The sequence below is a fragment of the Cibotium barometz genome, chromosome 19, assembly GCF_041138505.1.
Source record: "Cibotium barometz isolate CiBa-2024 chromosome 19, ASM4113850v1, whole genome shotgun sequence".
NCBI lineage: Eukaryota > Viridiplantae > Streptophyta > Polypodiopsida > Cyatheales > Cibotiaceae > Cibotium > Cibotium barometz.
The window spans coordinates 8,326,953-8,351,529 of record NC_141064.1 but is presented as its reverse complement, the minus strand read 5'-3'; the positions used below and the strand labels follow the sequence as shown (position 1 = coordinate 8,351,529).

Below are 24,577 nucleotides of genomic sequence, written 5' to 3'. Positions count from 1 at the left end.
GTAGCAGGGGAACCCCGTTTCCCCCCATTGGGAACGATGGAACGCGTTCCCCCATCGCGTGGACCAGTGGAACGCTGGAAACGAATGGTGGAACGTTGAGGTGGTCGAAATGAGGTGGAACGGCACGGAACGGCGGTCGAACGGGAGATGGAACGGGCGAGGGAATGCGAGCCTGCCGTTCCCCCACGTGGGAACGTGCTGATACGTGGATTTTTTTTAAAAAAATTAGAAGCCGCCAAGCGCTTTTCGGAAATTCGCACCGGTCCCGTACGCCTTTCGCCCGTCGCTTTTCGGAGTTCATGCCTGTACCAGTGTAGTCGCCGTTGCTGTCCACGACTCCACGAGTTCACTGCCCATACTGTCCTGCCCGTACGGCAGCTGTTCTGACATTCTGTACTACATAGTACAGTCGCCCCAGCCACCACTGGCAGCCAGGCCCCCAGCCCTTGCACTATGCAGACTTGCAGTGTACACTGTACACTGTACACACAGTGACTACATTCATCTAAAAGGCAAGGCAGTAAGAAGCTTTTCTCTTTCTTCTCTCTCTCTTTTTTTGTTTGAACTTTGAACTTTTGGTGTTTTAAAAATTACCTATGGTGAATCACAATCTGGACTGCACACTGCACAGTGCACAGTCTCTCCCCATTAAACAGAAGAAAAAAAAAGGACTCATTTCTCTGTAATGGTTAACTTTGAAAGCCTATTCAACTTTTTGCCCGAATTTGCAGACATCATGGCTTACTCGGGTTCAAAGCGATCGGCTTCGAATGCTACTTGGTGGGACGAGGTTGAAAGGCTAGAAAGGTATTCATCTAAGGGAGGTGCAACACGATGGAAATGCAAGCAATGTAACAAAGAGAAGTCAGGAGGAGCAAACCGTGTGAGAGCACATCTATGCCATGTGAACAATGAAAAAGCACAAGTGAACAAATGCCCAGGGACAACACCTGAAATGCGTAGAGAGCTTTTGGCAAAGTACCCAAGTGAAGAGGAGAAAGCATGTGCACGAAAGAAACCGGCAATTGATGCATCTTACTTCAGTAGACAAGGGGAAGATGTACACTTGGGAGATGGACAACAGTATGGAGGACTTGGGAGCTTTGCATTTTCCCAAGATTCGCAGTCTATGGGTGCAAGTTCCGGCAAGCAGCAAACCTTGGGAGCAGCTTGGGATCCCCGCAAGAAAGAGAGAGTAGATGCAGCTGTTGCAAGGTTCTTTTATCATGATCATGTAGCATTCAATGTTGCCAGGTCTCCATATTTCATTGAAATGGTCCAGGAGATTGCACGGTATGGCCCAACATACAAGCCTCCTTAATATGAGACACTACGCACCACCTTGTTGCAAAAGGAGAAAGCTGCAATTGAATGTGCTTTAGAGTCTGTGCATGAAAGTTGGGCAAAGAATGGTGTGTCACTTATTGCAGATGGTTGGAGTGACACTCGAAAAAGGTCCATTCATGGCATGGTTGCTTATTCTCGAGGAAGAATGCAATTCATTTCCTCACATGATGCTTCTGGGACTGGAAAAACTGCAGATCAGCTTGTGGAAGAGTGGGCCGAAGGTATTGAGAAAGTTGGACCAGAGAATGTTATTCAGTTCTTAGCTGATGGTGAGGCAACAAATAGAGCAACTGGTCTTAAGCTTGAAGACAGGTATCCGCATATCACATTCAGTCCATGCTTTGCTCATTGTTTGAGCAACTTATTGAAGGATGTTGGCAGCTTGCCATGGGTTGATCCACACCACAAGACTTCACATTTTGGGATGAAGTCAATACTATCAATGCTATGATGAAGCCGATCATGCGCTTGATGCGGATTGCAGATGGACGGGAGCCATGCATTGGCAAGGTTTATGAGGGGGCTGACCGAATGATCGAGAAAATAGGGAAAATGGGCTTGTCTGATGAGAAATATGCAGAGGTTCGAGAATTATGTGAAGCACGATGGAATGGTTATCATTCTCCTATGCATGCTGCAGCGTACCCGAGTTCCAAGAATGTGGACAAGAGGCCGATGATGAGGTGATGGATGGTTGGGAGACAGTGCTTTCTAGGCAGGTTCGTGATGCAGATAAACGAAGGTTGGTGAAAGACCAACTTGGATTTTATCGCAGCAAGTTGGGAAGGTTTGGATCGGCTGATGCACAGAGAGATAGGTTTAAGATTGGGGCTGCTTTATGGTGGGAGGATTATGGGGCTCGTACACCACAGCTTCAATCATTGGTAGTAAGGATCTTGTCTCAAGGTGCAAGCTCCTCTCCGATTGAGCAGCTATGGAGTGTGTTCGGCCATGTTGCATCCAAGAAGAGGAACAAATTTGGGACAAAACAAGTCAATGACTTGATTTTTGTAAGTGCTAATTTGCGCTTGCTTGGTGATATGGCATCTCCCAAACCAGAGAAGTTTATATTGCTTGATGAGGAGTCCTCGGATGATGAGGAGACACATGGACTTGCAGATCCTGGTCAGGATGGGATTGAAGATTTGGATGCTGCAGATGTTGGTCTTGATGATATGGCTTTCTTGGATGACATAGATGATAGTCTCCTTGATGGCATCACTGGCAGTAGCCATGCATGATATCTCTTTACTATTTGCATGTCACCTTGAGGCTTGGACTTTGGACTTGGATTGTTTCTTTTATCTAGGCTGTGCCATGTGGGCCACATTTTGTGCTTTTTGTCACTTATGTCATTTTGGCTATTGACTGGCTGCAAGTGCAAGGACTGAACTGCTCTCTCTCTCTCTCTCTCTCTCTCTCTCTCCCCCCCGCCTGCTGCCTATCTTTCTCTCTCTTCGCAACAGCCCCCTCTGGCCTCTCTCTCTCTCTGGGAAGCGCTGCAGACACGCACAGAGCTCTTCCTATGGCCAAGGGTTAATTAATTTTTAACCCGAAACCAGCCTTTTTCAGCCCAAGACAAGATGGAGAGGATCGACATTGAAGACCTGATAAAGGCAGCCATCCACTCCACCACTTTCCCTTTCTCTCGGGCTGCCCTTATCTCGGGCATAACTTCTTTCATGTGGGCAAGTTGCGAGAGTGTGAGGTCATATCCAAGAAATATTCCCGTCTTCTTGAGTGTAGGACGTCTCTTCAAGAAGTCCTTCTTCGCTTCCATGGAGGGGAAACGAATGATAAGTGCTCTCTCCTTAGAAGATTCGCCACTACCTTCTCTCTTCTTTCCCACTCTCCATGCCTTTGTGTGCGTGGCTTCAATGCCCATCATAGAGAAGAGCTCCTTGGTTTCCCCTTCCGCATCATCACGGTCTTTTAGACCGGACACTCGTACATGTAAGGCCCGGGTCTTCCTCCTTTGCTCCTCTTCAAGGGTCATGTTGATGATGGTGGGAGTGGGGATGGGTGGCGATTCTTTACCTTTCCCTTTCTTGGCGACCTCGATCCATTTCTCCGCCTCGTCCATCTTCTTTTGTGTCTTTGTGATCACCTCCACCCATGAAGATGTCTTCTCTTTATGTTGCTCCTCCTCCTCTCGAATGATCCTCATTTGTTCCTTGATGGTATTCAGCTCTTCAATAAAGGAAGGCTGAAATTTTCCATCCTCAAGCTTGCTTTTTGAAGTGGCTTCCAACTCCTTTTTGAGGGCTGAGATTTCAGCCGCTTGACTTTTAGCATGCAATTTGGCCTCCACTAGTTCCTCCTTTAAGGCTGAAATCTCAGCCTCTTGCTTGGAAGATCTCTCTTCGAGCTCTTGGATTTTGTCAAATTCCTTCTCGAGTTTGGAGAGGCGGTTTATGATTGCGGTAACAGAAGAGTCGACCATCTTCTTGTTTTCTTTGATAATTGTGCCGAGCTTGTCCTCCACCTTCACGAGCTCCTCTTTAAACCCGGTTTTGGCCATGACTTTTTGCAGAACTTCCCACAGCCAATGGACTGAAAATTAATCCATGACACCAGCGCAAAACAGTAGCAACAGGGAGGGGCGGGGGAATTTCAAGTCATGTAGGGGAAAGGGAAAGAAAGGAGATTTAGCAGAGAGAGAGAGTGATGTTGCTGCCTTGGGGGCCTGAGGAAGGGTGGGTGGGAAAAGGGAGGACGAGGAGGCGGAGGCAGGCAACGGGAGAGAGAGCGGACAGGGAGCGAAGGGGGGTGAAGGGCAGGCAGCGGGGACAGGCAGCGAAGGGGGGGACGCAGGCAGGCAGCGGCGGGAGAGAGAGCCAAGGGGGGCGCAGAAGGGGGGAGAGAAAGAGAGAGAGAGAGTGAGAGATTGACTCTGAGTGACTTGGGCAATGAGCGAAACACAACTAGAGAAGACCAGCACGACCAGCCCACAAGCGCCCACCGCCAAAGAGAGAGAGCCACACACACGGAAGAAACATGAAAAAAAAACTTGATGTTGACGTGCGTGGGTTTTTTTAACCTACAAATCCCAAAGACCCACGTTCACTAACGTTTCCAAACGTTAGTGAACGTTTCAATCGTTCCGAACGTTTGGATCAGATCCAAACGGCGTTTGGATGCAGCCTTGCTGACTAGTATGTGGAGAACATGGATGAAGCTTATAGGAGAGTTAAGTTGGCACTCCAAAAAACTCAACAAAAGCAAAAGAACGCAGCAGACCATCACAAGCGTGCATTAGAGTTTGCATTGGGTGACTGGGTTCTTGCGTTTTGAGAAAGCTAGGCTCAAGAAGATGAAGGGTAAAGAGCGCTTAGTCCCTAAGTTGAGCATACGCTATTATGGACCTTTTCAGGTATTGGAAAAGATCGGTAAAGTGGCCTATCGTTTGAAGCTACCATATCATTGCAGGATTCACAATGCATTCCATGTGAGTCTACCTAGACCTTTTGGAGGGGATGTGCTTGAGGATGTATCAGATGAGGCTCAGCCGGAAGTGGAGGAACTTGATGAGGTTCTTATTCCCGGGCAGATACTGGCACATAAGGAAAGAAAGGTACGAGGTAAAGTTTCCCATCGCTATCTTGTGAAGTTCAAGAACTATTCACCAATGGATGCGAAGTGGATGGAGGAGGGTGACTTAGCAGAATCACCACAGGTTTTGTAGCTTTATCTTGATGCCTTTGAGTTGGAGCAGACTCTTGCTACGGCTCATTTGGGTTCAGCACAGCATAGGTCTGGAGCATTGCATGATGCTCAAGAGGGGGGTAGAGCCTCCGATCCCTTGATACAGACAGGCTCAGATGTCATCTAAGGTCGCTTGGTGCAGCTTCTGTCTCACCCGAAGGTACTGTCAGCTGATAGTACATCTACTTAAGGGACTTCTATGATATATGTGTACTAGTCACATTGGATATTGTGGTTATGTATGGTTCATAGTGGTATACAACTTGGACTATTACTACACCATTGGCTTGGAGTGAATGTTGCTACATATGTATGGCTCAGAGAGATTGGGACGCTGATCTTGCTATATTGTACTTTTCACTTTTAGTCGGATCACATGGCTGATATCAGTGTGGTTCCGCTTTGGATGTCTTGCTATATCACTAGAATGCAATTGAGGACGCTTGACATTTTTCAAGAGGGGGGTATGTGATGGCCCTGTGAATTTGTGCAGCGTACGTGTGAGCATGGTGGACAATGGACAGTGTGTAGGACACAAGTGCGTAGGACATTGGTTATATGTTCACACCTGGGGACACTTATTAAAGGTTCTTTTTATCACCCCATCTGGAGGGGGGTAAATGTTTTGAGGGGATAAAGGTTTTAAAAACCTTTTAACAATAAGAATACCTCTTTTTAAAAGTGAATCGTGACTTGTTAGGGGAGCGCACGTTATTTTTGGAGGGGGGGCTTCTTTTGGCGGAAGTTGGCTGCACATGGGAGCTCTCTCTCTTTGGCTGGAGTCGGCTGTTGCAGGAAGTGCAGGTCTACACTGCACATGGCCTTCTCTCTCTAGGCGATTGGCACACTGGTCGGTCAGCAACAGAAGAGTCGGGCAGTTTGCAGGTGGCGGTCAGGAGCTGAATAGCAGGAAGCGTGGGCTGGATTGCAGAGAAGCGTGGACCGGACAGAACTCTTTGCTTTTTGGCTATTGGCTGGCTGCAAGTGCAAGGACTGAACTGCTCTCTCTCTCTCTCTCTCTCTCTCTCTACTAGATGCTTACAGGCGGGATCAGCTTGCTGCAGCCCGCACGGAGATTAGATCAATATAGGAGAGGAGAGTGGAGCACAGGTACCATGCCAGAGCTTCCTTCTGGACCTAGGCCAGCGACAGAGTCACAAGAGATTTCTTCGAGATAGCCGGCCCCTACAGGAGGAGAGACGGCATTCGCAGGTTGCATGGCCAGCAATGGAGCTATTGTTTCTGATGCCCCCCATGTGAGAGCCATTGCCACGGATTTTTTCCAATCTCTTCTCACGGGTGCCCCATTATCCCCACAGGTGATGGATGCGCGCAAGAGGGTTTGGCGGCACACGAGAGAGGTGGTTCCCCCCTCTCTTCGGTCCTTTTGATTGTTGACTCCATTTATTGCTGAGGAGCTAGCGGAGGCATTGACGGCACTTCCCAGGGGCAAATGCCCGGGGGCGGACGGGCTTCTAGTCTTTCTTTCTTTCTTCGTCAGGGACCTCATGGAAGGCGGCCTTCGAGCTGCCGTCAATGAGATTATGCTCACACGTGCCATGCCAGAGAGGCTCTCACACGGTTTGATACACTTGATTCCTAAGGAGGGTGGTGACAGATTAGAGATCCGGCAATGGAGATCCATAACTCTTCTAGAGACCTATAAGATCTTGGCAAGGCCATCAGCAAGAGACTTCAGCCTTTCCTCCCTGACTTGATTCATGACACTCAGACAGGCTTTGTTCAGGATTGGAGCATTCTGGACAACATCTTCACCTTTTGGGAGGTGACAGCTTCGGCCAGGATGTGGCAGCAAGACCTCATAGTGCTACTCCTAGACTTTGAGAAAGCTTATGATGACAGGGTGGATTGGAGCTTTCTAGAGGGCACGATGAGCCGGATAGGATTCCCCGTGGAGTGGATTCGTGGGGTTTTAGGACTTTGCTGAGCCTCGCATAGCCAAGTTCTCATTCAAGAAGCCCGTGGGCGACAGATTCCCCTTTTCCCGCTCGGTACGGCAGGGCTGTCCTCTAGCACCTTACCTCTTCCTATTCGTCGTTGAGGCCATGAGTACTTTTCTCTCAACCCAGGAGACCGGGCTTTAGGGATTGCAGAGCTGCCCGACTCAAAGTTTGCAGATGACACAGCAACTTACCTTTTAGGAGGTGTGGGGAATCTCCAGAGATTCGCGGAGGCGATCGAGATCTTTTGTCGCACATCAAGAGCATAGATCAATTGGCACAAGTCGTGTGGTTTTTGGGTAGGCTCTCCACCCGCCCGGACTTGGCGGCCAATTGAGGCTTTCCAGTGGATCCCTAGGGGCACTCCAGTTCGCTATCTTGGATGCCAAGTGGGCATTGATATCTCTCCTGAGTAGCGACTCGCCCCTCTTCTTCTGAGTATTCGGAAGTAGCTTTTATACTGGAGTCTCTCCCTAGCAGGTAGAAAGAAAGAAAGAAAAGAAAAGATATATTAACGTGTACGGAAGGCCAGATTGGCCTATGAGACAAATCTATATACAACAAGTCCATATCATGAGTATCATGGAGAAAAATTGAAATGAAAAGCTAATCATATGCAGCTCACTATGCAGTCACTGTCTAGCATGCTATAGATGTACAATCATGATAGGTGGTATACTACTAATTCCACCCACTGAGATGGTGGGGTGTAGTACATCATACATGGGGCATGGGGCGAGGAGGACCCTCACATCTGTTGTGCCCTAGTGTAGCCTCTGGACTCTCCTCCATAGCTCTACGGTATCGTGCCTGGTGGCGAACCAGGTTCTTCTTGCCACCATGTGGTACATCACTTCGTGCTAGGTCTTCTCTTGAGGATGTATTGGCCAAGTACAACGGTTGATCTGCAACTTCTTATGGGCCGGCAGTGACGGAAGGCCTGCCAGGGCCAAGGTAGCATGGAGAGTGATCATTCAGCCATGACGTAGAGGGGGACTAGGCATCATCGACCCTGCTATTAAAAGCCGTGCCCCGTTGATCAAGCTGATTGTTAGAGGGCTCCTTCCCAGTGGTGAGTCTTGGAAGGACTTCGTCTTGGCCCGGATTTCAGCCAGCACCCCAAGTCTAGGGGCCCCTTGGACGCAGAGTACCAAATGGCTCTTATTGGGAGGAGACTCCGGATACCCCCTTCTTTGCATATACTGCATGGCTAGGCTGCAAGATCCAGATGCCAGAGATTGATGGCGCCCACAATGGCAGTAAGAGGGCCTCTCATAGCGTTTTCTCTCAGATTTTTGGAAGAGGCTTTGGGATAGTTTTCGGCCTAGAAAGATCACCCTCTTTCTTTGGCTGATGGCACACAGGAGCTTGGCAGTCGGCACTTGGCTGGCAGTTGGAGGTCCGCCAGCAGCTTGCTCGAGGTGCAGCCACCCTCAGGAATCTTAGGGACATTGCCTTTGGGATTGCCCGAAGGCTCAGCAGGTTATTCTCTGCATCTTCATTATGGACCATAGTCACAGGGGACGGAAGGGACGACTGCTTGGAACGGAGGGACGCCGAAACGGAATGGACAGGCGACGGGAACGGCAGGGGACGGACGGACGTCCCCTAAGAGGCGTTTCTCACAGGGGACGGCGATGGGGACGCCTCAAGGACGGGGACGGCTCTGTGAGGGGACGGCAAGGAGCCGTTTGCGTGTTTTTCTGCCGTTGCGCCTGCCGTTTGTAGCCGTTGTAGTCGCGTTTCCAGCCGTTTCCAGTCGCCGCTTGCTTGGGCCTTGGGCCTTGGCCCTTGAGCCTTTGAGGCTTGGCCCTCTCTCTCTCTCTCTCTCTTGCCCTTGAGGCTTGCCTCTCTCTCTTGCCTATCTATATAAGAACAAGCCTCTACAAGGCTACAAGCACACACAACTCTCAAGCTTTCAAGCTTCTTCTAGCTTCCAACTTCCAAGTTCCAAGCCTCTCACACAAGGCCCGCGGGCCGCCGCCCTACTATCTAGACTCTCTCTCTCTCTCTCTCTCTCTCTCACCTCTCCCTCAAGCCTCTTGAGTCTTGAGTCTTCCAACTTCCAAGCCTCTAGGCTCTAGCCTCTCTCTCTCTCTCTCTCTCTCCTCAAGGCTCACAAGTCAAGCCATCTTCAACCAGGCATCCTCCTCACGTGCCATTAATATGACTCAAAAGCTTACCATTTTAGTGTAAATTTGTGCTCATTTTGATGTACTTCCAAAGTAGAATAAGTGTAGAGTAGAAAAATTTTAAAAAAAAGTATTTTTTGAGTGCCGCTCCCTCCCTCGTCCCCGTTCCCTACTTATGGCCGTCCCCGTCCCCCGTCCCTTGTGACTATGCTATGGACAAGGCCTCAACCCAGATTGTTACTTGGGGCACTATCGCTTGGGCCACTGAGGTTGTGGTGGTCAGGGCTTACAAGGAGGAGGGCTAGCCCTTCACGTCTCTCACCACCGCATTTCAGCACTACCAGTCATAGCCCCACCTACAGACCACTGGCAACCAGGCTCATGCTAGAGATGGGAGATTTGCAGCAGCGTTGCAGCCCGGCACATATGGCGAGCTTGATGCAACGAAGCCATTGAGGGTACCCACACTCCGCCAGCAGAGTCTATCAGGAGAATTTGGCTTGATATCATACATACCCTCCGCGGTCAATGGGGGAAGTTGCAAGGTGGATCTGACTGCATGCGGAAGCAGTGGGAAGCCTTCTTGAGGCTCTCGCGGTCTGGCCCTTTTCTCACTAATGGTGACCCCACTTGGCATTATAGACCACCTTTGTGGTAGTTCTTTCCCCCTCCCCCCCCCCCCCCCCCCCCCCCTCCCCCAATATGAGATAACCTTCTCCTCATAGAGGAGCCAGCCGGAGGAGAGGCGTCTCTTTCCCCTCTTTTGATTACTTGATCCCTGCCCTGTACATGAGGCGAGTTTGTATCTAGCCCTTCGTGGTTGTTTTTAGCCCTTCGTGGCTGTTTTTCCAGTAACTAATATAAGGATCTTTTTCCAAAAACAAAAAAACAAAAAAGAGCTGGGCGCAGGCAGGGGAGCAGCGAGAGAGCGGGTGGGCAGCGCGGGGGTGGGGGGGGGGGGTGTGGGCGCAGGCCAAGCGAACAGCGAGGGGGAGAGATGGGGCTCTGCAGGGGGGAGGGCATGGGCGGGACAGAGGGGCGCAGGCGGGGCAATGAGGGATGTGGGAGGGGGGGGGATCGGCGGGGGGTGCGCTGGCGAGGACCCATGTGTTGCTCTCCTACCACAAGAACCTGTAACCAAAAGATACCAGAACGTATTCTCTGTAGGTGGCCAATGGTATGATGGTAGGAACTGGTTCTTATGGACACCTACTGCCTTGAATGCTACATCAGTGTGTATAGGAAGATCCCCCCTGTGATGAGAGCTTCAAAACACCTTTAATGCACGTAAGAAAAAAATGGAAGTAGATGCCATAAGACCTAGAATGTGTTAACAACACCAGGAATGTGTAAGGTACACTGGGAATGTGCTAACTGCACTGAGAATATACTTGATTTAAGATGTCATGACCGAAATGCACCAAGGTCTTAACTGTACTTTTCTTCTCCGGAAGATGAGAACCTGGCTGTTCCGAAATGTGTGCTTTACTAGCACACATTTCGGAACAGCACCAAGAACAAGAGTGCCTAGGCTGCTCCCACTTCACTAATTTCCCCTTGCAAACAAGAATCCCCAAAATTCACACGAGATTTGCCTTTGATTTTCCCAAGAAACTGATATATGCAAAAAGGCCCAAAATTGTGTTTACCTCTGTGTGAACAACATGCTGATCTCGACTACTAGTAAACCCTTCCTCTTCTCCTAGGTGGATGCATGTGAAAGCGCCCCTTCTCTGACCTTATGGCTACATTTGAAGACACCAAAACAAGATGTCGACGCCACCTAGCTGGCGAATGTATGCTGCTACAGAAGTGGGCTGAGCCACCTGACTGGTGAAGGCGGAAATGTGGAGCAGTGGCGGTCTCAGAGGCAGAGGAGCTAGCAGAGATGGGCTGAACATGATGCTGTATGACCAAACCTAACCCAAATTTCACATGCGTGCTGTACGGACATGTATGAACAGCTGTACGGACTGGGCAGGAACCCTAAAACTGCTTTCTGGAAGATTTGGTCGCAAAAAAATAATCCAATGCTTTCCTGCTGACTCTATGTCGTTTCTTCAAGCTGACAATGAGGTTGTCAGGAGAGCCCTAACCATGATTCAATGGTTTTCAGATGCCTCTGGGTCTAGATGCAACATTGCCAAATCCAGAACAATTAGCCTAACTGAGGATGAAGCATTTGATCTACACAGATGGGGCTGTCAAGTGATCAACAAGGGAAACATCTTCAGACACTTGGGATGTCATGTAGTAGGGGGGTTTTCCAACAAGCAGCTGATGGAATGGCCACTTCAGAAAATTAGCTTCAAAATTAGTAAGTGGAACACTGTCCTTTTACCTTTTCATGTAAGGGTCGCTGTGATTAATACCATTTTGCTAGCTTATCTGCACTTCTTTTGTCGTCTTCTAGACCTTCAAAAAATTTCATTGGCTCAAACTGCTCGCATCTATAAAGCAGTTTTTATGGAGTAATAATGTAAAACAGAAGACATGTCATAGAATTGTGTGGGAGAGTCTGTCTTCCAAAGGGTTTGGAAGGATTGGAGATAATTCATTTGCAGACTCACTCTGGAACAAGAGTAACTACAATGCTTGCTAGATGCATTCAACAAGAAGAAAGAAGAAGGCTGGGTAGTGATGATTAAAGAAGTAATTTGTAAATCTTCTGTAATAGGTCATGGAAAATGGAAGGCCTCACTTGGGCTGACAAGTTGTTTTCTTTTGCACCTTGAAATGTAAAGCTGCCCCTTTTATTACCTTCCTGCCTAGTAGTTGGAAATCTGTACTGGGAAACTTGGAATGCAATGGGTCAACCACGGTCACTCATAATTTCCTACTGGTTAATCACATCCGATGGTCTCATGTGTTCAATCCCCCTCTTGTTAACCTGGATCTCAAATGTGCTAGAAGGTTAAATAATAAAGGGTTGACCCACCTAAGGGAGCTTTGGGATGGTCCTCTGCTTGGATGGAGAGATGAGTACAAATGGCAGTGATGTTTGGGTTATCTAGATCAGATAGAGAATTTGTAGGTCTTATCCTGGAGAAATTCCAGCAGCTCCATGTTTCAACAGCTGTAAATAATCTGACATCAGCTAAGGATTGGTCTTGGATGGGAGGTATACCATTGCTGAGACGTTAAACTAAAGCTCTGTGCAGTACCTTGATCAAAACTGATCTGGATATTAGGCATATAAACAGAGAGTGGAAGCTCAGATGGGATACTGATACTTGGTGCAGAAAAGATGGAAAAACCTCTGGGAGATGCCTCTATCTTTAAAAGCCAAAACTTTTCCGTGGAAGGTAATGATGGGTGCCCTACCAATTCAGCATAAGCTACAACAAAGGAGTATCTCATCTAGGAAATGTTCCAGATGCAGGACAGCCAAAGAAGACTCCTGATATGATTTCTAGTGCTGCCCTTCCCTTTCCCCCCCCCCCCCCCCCCCCCCCCCCCCGACTTGCCTTAGGCCCAAGATCCTCCTGTAGTTATTGTTTTTCACCGCCCGCACGCGCTTTTTCATCCACATGTAGGCGATGCCACCAAGGAAGCACCTTGTGGGGTTTTGAACCCAGGACCTCCTGGTCCTTGAAAAACACCTTTACCACTTGAGCTATCACCTCCTTGGCCTGGTGCTTCCCTGCTTCAAGGGTTTTGTGTGTGAGAAGTCACAGCAGGTGTCATGTCCAAGCACAACCCAGGCCATCAGGACGACCAAGCAACGCACCACCAGGAAGCCACCACCACAAGCACAACCCCCCCCCCCCTCCTTTTTTGGGCAATGCAGAAAACCCTCCACTGCACTCCCAACTCCCAGTGTGTTTACCGGCTGGAGGAGATGACTATGGCAAGGTGCAAGTCTAGCCTATATACAGCTCTTCGACTTCCCATGTTTACACATATGGGATAATCCAACACACCTTCCAACCATTTCATGCTCGAATTGCCTCCAACACGATCACCCGAAGACAGGAGTGAGGGCTGCCCAAGACCACAAGCCCGAGCTTTGATACCATGTGAGAAGTCACAGTGTGAACCACCACGTCCAAGCACAACCTAGGCCATCAGGACAACCAGGCAACACACCACCAGCAGGTTACCACCACGAGCACAACCACCACCACCCCGCACTGCAGCAAACCCTCCACTGGGCTCCCATCTCCTGGTGTGCTGCCCCCCAAAAAATACTGGCCGGGGTAGATGACTATGACAAGGTGCAACTCTAGCCTATATATGGCTCTTCGACTTCCATGTTTCCGCATATGGGATAATCCAACACACCGTCCAGCCATTTCATGCTCAAATTGCCTCCAACATCGTGGAGCCAATTGAGAAGAAAGGCTAAATCTATTCTGGATATCACAATCACTTGGTCCTATTGGCTTTTTGGGAAGTCTGCTGATCCAGCTGAGGAGAATAACATAAGACTCGGTATGCTTAGGTACACTGTTCTTTAAGAAATATGGTGATCTAGGAATCAGTTGTTGTATACTGGAGAGGGAATGCAGCAGGTCAAACCCAAGTGCAAGAGGAACTGTCATGTAAATATATGGAACTGCTCTATGAGATGACTCGAAGCAGCTAATATGTAATGTGGCCCTTTCTTTATGTATACCTACATATTCCAAAAAAAAAAGCTATGTACACAAACACCCATCATGGAACATCTATTACCACAGGTAGTCTAAAACATACATGCTACTTCACGCTTTTCATAATGCATGCAAAATTGCACTTTCGCACCAGTTCAAATGAAATGGCATTTTAACTCCCTTTCTGTTTTACAGCTGAGTATCTCTCATCTAAATCAATCATGTGACAATGGCTTAGCATATGCAATTTTCCCTGAAAAGCCCTAGCTTTATTGAGTGGCTAAAAGTCTATTTAAAATATCACAACTTTACTGAGCAGCGAGAACTATTGTAACTATGAAAGATAAAAAAAGAAATGAGATTTGGGATTTTGCAAAATTTTACATGCAATAAAATTTTACCTTTTTCATTTCTTTTTCTGCCTTCTCCTGTTGCAAAGAACAAAAAAGTCAATGAGCTCCAAGCACTTGCAGCATGAATCATGATATCTATCATAGCAATGGGTTTCAACATGTATAAGCAATAAAACACTTCTTGCACAGATATACAAAGCAAAAAGGCATTGGAAGAAGATGTTCAGACATAAATTCACAAAAAAAGCAGTTTACCATGTAAGGAATTGCTTTACGCTTCAGAAACTATTAAAAATATCGCCCCTGAGAACAAGAGAGGAAAGGGGAAAGGGTGTGTGTGTGTGTGTGAGAGAGAGAGAGAGAAAGAAAGAAAGAAAGAAAGATTTTATTAACGTCTTCCAAAAGACCGAACTCGGCCTATGAGACAAATCGGAGTACCTGTATGGGGTACATAGTTGCCACACGTTTTTTGAAACGCGTTTTTGAAACGTGTTTGAAACGTTTCAAAAACGTTTCAAACAAATTTCCAAAAGTTTTTTAAAAGTTTTTTTCAAATTTTTTTTCAGGTGTTTTTTCCAGGTTTTTTTTAGGGGGGTGTCCATAAATTTATGTTTGGTACAGTTTAATGCTAAAATCTACATTCAACTTTCATATACATGAATCATGATACATCATGAATGATGAATCCATGATTCAAATTCCATACTGAATCCTGATTCTTAATACATCATACATGATTACAATTTACATCATACAATGATCATACATGTAACATGAATCATGATACATCATACATGATACATGGCAGTCTTCAGGAATCAGGAATTAGATCATAGATGGCAAAAACCCATATAATTATTAATAGCATAACCAGTTTGAAGTTACAAGTTACAACTTACAACATACTAAGCAACATACTAAGCACTAGTGAATAGTGTCAAATGATAAATCTGAAATCTGAAATACAGATGTCTGTACCGAAAGACCAAATACAAAAACTCTGAAAAAACAAATGGTCTCCAATGTCTGGAGTCTGGACTCTCAACTCTAGACTCAAGTGTCAAGAGTCAAGAAGGCACGGTGGGCAATGAAGATCTGTGGGCTACAGGAATGGAGCTAGACCCACCTGCTTGACTCTGCAAATCATCCTCTGTCCTAGCTCTTTTGGACACATCACCTACAGAATCTGTATCCTGTACATCATCATCAATAGGCTGAATTCCCTTTGCTGCTTCATGTTCTCTCTTCCATTGCTGAAGAGACGCTACAACCTCTCTTGGTACTTGACTGCAAGGGCCAATGCCTTCCCCTCTTACTCCTGTAAAATGGGCCTTTACCCTAATAATAGACCCACCTGACACTTTGGCACAAAAATTGCATTTCCACCTTTCTGTGCCTGAACCCCCATATCTGCTCACAGGAGTTACGTGGTTCCACATGGCATCCTTAGCCCGAGGCATGATGAATGAATGAAGAAATTTGGGCAACCTGGCAAGAAATGCCCAAATTTCAAATCTGAAATTTGGTCCAAAATCAGAAAAAATCAGCATTTAGGGTTATTAAAAACCTGAGAAGCAGGGTGCGTAGGGGCCGGAGGAGTAGGCTTGGTGCGTAGGCAAGGTGTGCATGCACCAATGTAGGCAACCTGGCAAAAAATGCCCAAATTTCAAATCTGAAATTTGGTCCAAAATCAGAAAAAATCAGGATTTAGGGTTAGTACAAACCTGTTACCTACGGTGCGTAGGGGCCGGGGGAGAAGGACTGGTGCGTAGGTAGGGGTGCAAGCAAACCTGGAAGACTTCAAAGGCTGGAAACGTCTCTTTCAAGCGTCACTTTCAAAACTGAAATGCCAGGAGATACTGCATCGTACGTTTTCTATCATAAAAAAAAACTGGCCCAGCAAAAAAACGCGTTTCAAACGTTTGAAACGTTTGCACATTTCAAACGAGTAGCCTAAAGTTTGAAACGCGTTTTTTTGCAACTATGATGGGGTATCCTCTATCATCCCAACAAAATGAAAAAGTACTGAACAAAAAAAGCTGAATCTGGGTGTGCAGGGGATGGAGCTCTACTACTAGGAGAATGCAAAGCTATATGCATGGAGTATACAATCATGATATGCAACCTAGCTAGCTCCATCCTGTACCATACTGGGGGTATAAAATGGTATACATCAGTGAAGGGGGTGTCCACAGCTCCCGGGTGTGCTCTGAAGCGAGCCAGTCGCTCCGCACCCTCTCTGTGAAACTGAGCTCTGATCTCTGTCATCTCTCTCTGGTATAGGCGTGGTGTCCGAAAGCCAGGTGTCCTCTGTCTCCTGCGGGCTCTAAGTGTCTCTGCTCTCTGGAGAGTAATTCCCTGCCATGTAGGGGCTGGGAGGGGGATGGATCTCTGAAAAAATGTAGTAATCTTTGTCTGTCGCCCCCCCTCTGGAGCTGTCTGAGCCTGTAATAATGTCTCTCTGTGGCGCTGTATGTCTAGAATGTATCTCCCCAGTATGCGCTGGTCTGCTGCCTCAAAGATCTGGCGTAGGGAATGTGGCTCTCTGAATAAAATGGGATATCGCTCTCTGATGGCTGTATATGCTCTACATCTGCATACATAATGCTCCTCACTCTCCACCTCCTCTCTGCACAATCTGCATACCCTCTCCTCTCGGGGGATCCGTGCTGCTCTGCCAGTCTCAATCTCCAATCGGTGTGATGAAACTCTGAGCTGACCAATAGCCACTCGGGAGCCGTGTGGTAAAAAGCCCTCCATGTATCTAGGCCTCTCTATAAATCCATCATCAGTGATACTCATGAAGTGATCTCTGTAGTATAGCATCTTCGGTGGAAGAGGCTGTGTAGGCGATATCCATGTCTCTCGTGTATAGAGCTGCCATAGATCCTGTCTCAATACTCTGTTCCTCTCACTATGAGAGAGACGGATATGTGGTGCATCCCTGTCATACTGGAATGGTGGTAGATGATCCATGTCTAGGCCATGCTGTGAGAACCAATGTGTGACCTGTGCATACCATGATCCTCTGTCTCCTACCTCAGCCAGCTGTCTAGATGCCTCAAAAGCTCTGTATGACAATCTGTCCTGTGGCATCTCTCTGAATCTGTCTAGCAGGCATATAGTCTGAAATATGGCCTCTACCATCATAGGAGGCGCAGCAAACTCTGCTCGGATAATGTCATGAGGTACTGACGGTTTGCTGCGTATCATGCGTGCCATCATGAGGGCCTGTGGTCTCTCTATCTGTGTCCACCAATGGGTAGCAAGGCCTGGCGCCCATACCGCTGCTCCATACATCAATGCCGGTGTGACTAATGTGTCAAATAGCCACCCCTTCGTCCGGGGCTCCTGAAAATGCGCTTAGTGGCACTGTCTCTCTAGCATAGCCACTGCTGCATATCCCCGTGTCAATCTAGCTCTGGCTGCTGAACCCATGGTGAAGCGTGTGGCTGCTGCAGAGAAGGTAACCCCTAGGTACACGTATGATGTCACCACCTCCACCTGGCATCTTGCGAGAGTGAATGTCAGCTGACTCCTGCCCTGTCTCGATGCTGTAGACCACCTGGAGACTCAGACACTAATACAATATCATCAGCATAGAGCATAATATGTACTGAGGTACCTGCTAAATCAACTCCATCTCCGCCTCCTCGTGTAATGAAGTCAGCCACCTCATCAATGTATAACCCAAATAGCGTGGGAGAAAGTGGGCATCCTTGCTTCACACCAATGGTGCTAGCAATAGTCTCGGACATACCTCCTGGACATCTGACTCGCCCAAAAACCTGCTCATATAATGCATAGATGCCCCATGTCATATCTGCTGGTATACTAAGAGACTGCAGGCGCTGAAAGAGCCTCTCTCGTGGTACTGTGTCAAATGCCTTGCGGAAATCCACAAAGCAGCAATAGAGCTTTCTCTTCCTCACTCTGGCCTGATCAATCATACATCTCAAAGTGAATACATGGTCAGTGGTAGAGAAAGCTCTCTTGAAGCCTGCCTGCCCTGATGAGCGTAAACCTGCTCGCTCAGCATATAAGCTAAGCTCTTGCTCCAGCACTGCACCATAGAGTTTGGCCAGTACGTGGCCAACCATAACCGTCCTGTAGTTGCTCGGATCGAGCATATCCCCTGTTTTGTGAATCGGCACAATGGTGTGCATCGTCCACTCCGCAGGCAAACCCTCTGCTAGTGCCCTGAGAGAGAGAGAGAAGAAAGAAAGATATATTAACGTCTACGAGAGGCCAAAGTGGCCTATGAGACAAAAGTATCAATACATCTGAAAACTCAAGGAAACTAAATGTCCCAAGTAGAAAATGAAAAGTATAATAAACTGAAAAACAACTAGCTATAACATGTGGCCGAAGAGGAACTAGTGGCCTGATACAATTGCCAGAAAAAGGCAAAGTGTGGAACTAGAAAAATGGTAGGCTATGGGAAGCAACTGAGATAGACTCATCCCATAATGTCTCGCATAGGTCGATCCAGCATAGACAGGCTGAAGCGCCGAGGTCGTGCTGCACGACGTCGTGCCGATATCGCCTGTATCCTCTAATAATGTCTCGGCTGGGTCGTGGCCCAACGGGTCATGGACGCCGTGCTCTACATAGCTCTCCAGCTCTGTCTAGGGTGACTCCTCGAGGTGGTTGTGTGGGCCCAGTCGACTCATGGTCAACGGTGTGCAGGGTTGCTGCTGCTTTGAAGAAGTCGGTAAGGGTGCGCTGGCCTGTCTCTCGGACATGTCCCCCCTGTCTAGAGCATAGGATGTGGTCTTGGTGTCTACGTAGCTCGAGGAGAAAAAGCCCAAGGCAACACTGGTCTGAGTAGTCCATCACTCTGGACAATGGCCCAAATCCATCTCGGAAGAGGCAATGAAAGCGCCCCCCGATCTCGTAGTACACTGGGCACTGACATATGTAGTGCTGCTTAGTCTCTGGCTTCAGCTGACAAAGTTGGCAAATCCGATCCTCAGGGGCAAGGGAGACGGCTCCATATTGACCGGTCTCTATCCTCAATTGATGTGAAGACGTGCGGATCTGGCCAATAGCACATCAGACTCCATGAGAGAGGTGAATGTCCATGTACCTCGGGCGGACAACAAAACCACCAAGGGATAAGTGGAGAAGATGCTCTCGGTAGAAAGCCATCTTCGTCCCTAATGGCTCGACCGGTGTGATCCATGTGCGTGCTATGTAGCTGAATGATATCCATCCTGATGATCTTGTTGAGCTCACTCCGGCTCAACTCCAGGGAGGGGGAGTCCAGGCTATACTGTAAAGGTGGAAGGCGTCCCATATGCATGCCATGTAGTTGTAACCATGTGATAGTCTGGGCATACCAACACTCCGTGTCGCCCTGTGATGCGAGCTATCTGGACAACTCTAGCGTGAGTATAGAGTATCTGTGCCTAGAGAGGCTCCATAGCCTATGTATGAAAGTGACCATCTGGAAGAGGGCCTCGGCTACGATCGGTGGGGCTCCCATCTCTGCCCGGACTATCTCATGTGGTTATTGATGATTTACTCCTGATCATGCGGGATATCAATCACTAGTGGTCTCTCTATCTGCTCCCACCCATCATAAAACTCCCCTCCACTCGAGGTTGGTTGTTCTGTTGTAAATTCACTCCTCCGACTGTGATAGAGACTCGGCCCCTAGATGGGAGCGTCGTACAAAAGCGCAGGTGTAACCAACGTCGTATAGAGTATCTGTGCCTAGAGAGGCTCCATAGCCTATGTATGAAAGTGACCATCTGGAAGAGGGCCTCGGCTACGATCGGTGGGGCTCCCATCTCTGCCCGGACTATCTCATGTGGTTATTGATGATTTACTCCTGATCATGCGGGATATCAATCACTAGTGGTCTCTCTATCTGCTCCCACCCATCATAAAACTCCCCTCCACTCGAGGTTGGTTGTTCTGTTGTAAATTCACTCCTCCGACTGTGATAGAGACTCGGCCCCTAGATGGGAGCGTCGTACAAAAGCGCAGGTGTAACCAACGTGTCAAATAACCAAAGCTTCGACTGAGGCTCATGAAACTGGATGTGTGCACATTGGCTCTCTAGGGCTCCGAGAGAGAGAGAGAGAGAGAGAGATATTAAGCGCCTACTAAAGACCCGTTACATCCCGACGAGCCAAGGATTAGGGCCAGGGGAATGTGCAAACCTAGGATTAGGGTAGAGCTTCATCACCTCTCTTGAGCAGCGTGTGGAGTACCGTTACCATGCCCAAGAATCCTTTGGACCCAGATGGGTGGTAGATGCAACAAACATTTCTTTGCTACTCACGGCCCATCTCATGCTAGAGATAGTGTCAAGCAGTTGTTGTAGGATTCACATGGCACTCTTCATTCAAATCCTCTTATGGTTAGACAGATTGCCACTGGTTTCTATCGCCAGCTTATTAGTGTTGAGTCTCACTCTAACTTGAGACACAAGGCACAGAGTAAGGTTTGGAATGCATTGCCACATTTGATTACTGAGGAGATGTGTGCCATTCTAGATGCCCCTTTTTCTATGCAGGAGTTCAGTCATGCTCTTCATGCCTTACCTCATGGTAAGTGTCCAGGGGAGGATGGCCTCTCCCCTGCTTTTCTCATTATTTTTTGGGATGAGATTGGGGCTGAGACCACATCGGCTCTCCAAGAGAGGTGGGACACAGGTTCTATGCCTTCTTCTCTCACTGAGGGGCTTATCTATCTTATCCCTACGAGTGGGAATAAGACATTGATTGGCCAATGGAGACCTATCACCTTACTTGGGACTGCATATAAGATTCTTGCTAAGGCAATGAGCATTAGATTGCAACCAATTTTGCAGGATGTCATTCATGATACTCAGAATTGATTATGACACGGAAGGAGCATCTTTGATAACATTTTCTCGTTTTGGGAGGCCGTGGAATGGGCCAAAGCAAGTAATCAGCCCTTAGACATTTTGCTCTTGGATTTTGAGAAGGCCTATGATAGAGTGGATTGGGACTTCCTTGAGGTACTCTTAGCCATATGGGTTTCTCTCAGAGATGGATCAAGGGAGTTTCATGCATGTATCATGATGCCCACACTAGTGTCTTGCGGTGATAGAGAAGAGCCGTTTTAGATTTCTTGCTCAATACGGCAGGGTTGCCCTTTAGCCCCATTATTATATATCATAGTTGCAGAGGCCATGAGCATCTTCCTCTGCTCCACTGCTGGTATTTTTGGATTGAGGTTGCCTCTTCATAGTCAAGAGGAGCTGGTTGACTCTGAGTTAGCTCATGACACAGCCATGTTCTTGGAGGCCTCACACATATGCTTATGTTCCTTCCGAGTAGCACTGGAAGAGTTTTGTTTGGCAGTAGGGGCACTCATTAATTGGCACAAATCTGTTGGTTTTTGGATTAGGGACTCATAGTTGCTTGGGGTGCAGAGCTTGGGTTTACTTGGATCAGTAGAGGATGCACTGGTAGATATTTGGGAGGCTAGGTTGCGGTTGATACTTCTCTTGCAGAGCAGTTTGCTCCAGTACTCATGAGTATCCGGAAGAAGCTTCTTCATTGGAGCTCCAAGAGAGTAGATTTAGCCTCTAGAGCTTTGGTGGCTAATCAGGTATTGCTTGCCTCGGCTTGGTTTATTGCCTCTTGTTGGTGCTTCTCTCGTGCATGCATTGGTCAATTGCGGAGATTGATCCGCAATTTTCTTTGGTCAGGTTTGGATGGCACCACAGACACTCGTGCCAAGGTAGCTTGGCTCAGAGTTATTCAGCCCAAATGAGAGGGAGGGCTGAACATTATTGATCCGGATGTTCAGTGTAGGATGTTGCTCTGCAAACTTGTGGTCATAGGTTTTCTACCAAGCACTGAGCCTTGGAAGGATTTTTTCTTGTCTTAGATTTCCGGATGTACACCTTGTGTTGGGAGAGATTGGCTGCCCAACACACGGTTTTTGTTCACAGAGGTTGATATCATGGCACAATCTTCCCCTCTTATTGCAGCACTTGTCAGAGCATGGAGAAGCATGAGACCATTTTTGCGACAAAGGCTTCCTAGGTCTTTGGATGAGGCTAACCAACAACCTATTATGTGGAACGAGTTCATCAGGGATAAGGCCGGTCGGCCACTTGGTGCATCTCATTACATGCAGTGGTCAGGATGGGGAGATGTGCACACACAATTCTTGCTTGGAAGACCTTTAAGAGTCTTCCGGTGGATCAGAGAGCTGCATCCATTCAGCATCTTAAGGGCTCTCGCATACTAATTGATCAGATTGATGCAGCTATGCCGCATGAGTGGCTCTCTGGGACCTTTCATGGAGACTATCATCCGAGTTGGCTAGGAGTCTTTTCGAGGATAGGCATACCTTTGCAGGTCATTGCACTCCCAGACCAGGAGGCTACAGATTGCATCATCTATTCTATCATGCTTGGAGGGAGATTGAGGAGATGTAGCATGGAGGGGATCATCCCAGATACTAGGCTTAGTCCAATGAGGATTGTTGGCTGTTCGGTGAAGCATTGGTTCATTGATCCTTCTCCTCAGATAGTGACTCATGACTCTTGGTGTTTGTGGCTATATGGTGGCAGCCCTATCAGATATCTTTAGTGGGATCCAAGAGAGTGGGAGTGGATTGATGCCTTCAATCCATTGAAAAGCCTTACCTTTTTCAATTTCACGGTCCGGAATGCCAGGCTTCTCCTCACTCGACAGATGCATACGATCCCTACTCTCAGGCCTCATTGGGAGAGTTATGATATCTCTCCAGTGATACAGCACAGATATTGGCATAGGCTTTGGCATTCATACAGAAGGAGCTAGATCTCTCATTTCTTTTGGTTATTTTTACAATGTGATCTCCCCACCAGTCAGTAGAGATCAGTTTTCGGTGTAGCACCTACCTACCCGAGATATGCGGTAGATTCTGAGAATGTGCAGCATTGTTCATGGGGATACAGCATTGCACAACATATTTGGGGTTCTATAGCCCAACTTATGGGCGAATTGAGTGGCAACGCCATGCATGTGACTTGGGGGGTAGTTGCTTGGCTTTCCCAATCCGGTCCGCCGCTTTTCTATGAGGGCAGTGGTACAGACTCTACTATTTTTATTCATAGAGGTATTGCCTAGCATGGTTTATTGCAAGATGTCTCTCACTTTGATTATACACCCCCCAGACAGAGGATTGACACCAGTTGGGAGATTGTTGCCAGTATTACAGCATGGCAGATCTGGAGAGCTAGATGCACGGAGGCTATTGAGGGTGTCCATATTTTTGGGTCTCAATGCATTAGTATTGTATGGGGTGATATCATCCATACTCTCATGGCTATTTGGGCTCATATTCAGGGGTCCTCTCGTTCCACGCAAGCAAAGCGCATTGTATTTATGTGGGAGTGGGACCATGGCATTTTCTTTTCCTCTAGTCCCACAGGTCTCTCATGGCATCATGATGCTCCTCAGTGGTTGAAATCACCTTACATATTCGGGTGATTCTATTCTATTCCGGCTTATAGCCGTGATTGTTGTATGCTTTTTTTCATACTTATAATAAGTCTCCTTCCTAGGAAAAAAAAAACACCATTAGGATTAGTGCTTGGGATGTGTGTCAACCTAGGATTAGGATCAAGGACTTAGCTAGGGCGTGGGGACTTGGAGTATTCACACATGGGCGAAGGGCGCTACCAAAAAGAGGTCTAGATTGGGTAAGAACTTATAATTAATAGCCTAGGGCCAATAATGGCTAAAAGCTTATAAATAAAGCAGAAAAGCTAATAAATAAAGCAAGGTCCAATAATAGATGGGTTATTACTATGTAATTGACCTTGGGATCACTTATTAGACACAAGAGGTCAAGTCGTCACGCAATGGCCTAGGGCTACCAAGGAAGGCCTGGCTACCACCTTCCATGCCACTCCTAGCGTTTTTCTAAGCCTCTGCTGCAAGTAGGCCACCTCCTTGGGGCTGTCCCGAGTCCTCTTCCAAAGCCTGCCTCTTCTAGCGGTCTTCCTTCTACATCAACCCGACTCCTCCATTGTGCTCGTCGATTCCACCATCCTCCGCAACAAATTACATGTATCATAAGGTATTCACTGCTCATATCAATAGCATTTTGACATAAAGTATCATGGAAGAACTCTTTTCTTCCCTTGGGTCCTCTATCTTGGCCACCATCATGCCAAAAAGGATTTCAATCATTAGTACTACAAGCACCATCACAAAGCATCTTCTCCTTGCAAGTACTCGTCCCACACTTGCCCATCAAGTGTCGGAATCTTGGAAATGACGCCGAAACAGGATCTTCATCAGCATCCAGGGGGGGATTTTTCCTCAATCTTTAGTTTTTTATGTTTGAGTCTAGGGTTCTCTACCTAGGTTGTCCCCCAAAATTTGAGTTATATATTTTGGATCCTTTTGGATTTTGTAACGCCTTGTTTCTATAAAAGGCTTCTCTCAATCATTCCCTTTTCTCCCCTACTTTATGCGCGCGCGCGGCTCATATATACTAAC

At 47.6% G+C, this 24,577-nt stretch overlaps 1 protein-coding gene across 9 annotated transcripts in view; it reads right to left on the bottom strand.

Annotated features, from left to right (window-relative positions):
* Positions 1-24,577, bottom strand: part of LOC147628185 (ABSCISIC ACID-INSENSITIVE 5-like protein 5) — a 72,212-nt gene that overhangs the window by 14,073 nt on the left and 33,562 nt on the right. For all 9 annotated transcript variants that reach the window (XR_015268062.1, XR_015268060.1, XR_015268061.1 and 6 more), the window contains one exon: positions 14,142-14,168. Coding sequence is in view for 4 of the 9 variants with exons in the window: in XM_086813232.1 (XP_086669358.1) it covers positions 14,142-14,168 (27 nt within the window). In the remaining 5 variants the exon portion in view is untranslated. The remainder of the gene's footprint in view (positions 1-14,141; positions 14,169-24,577) is intronic.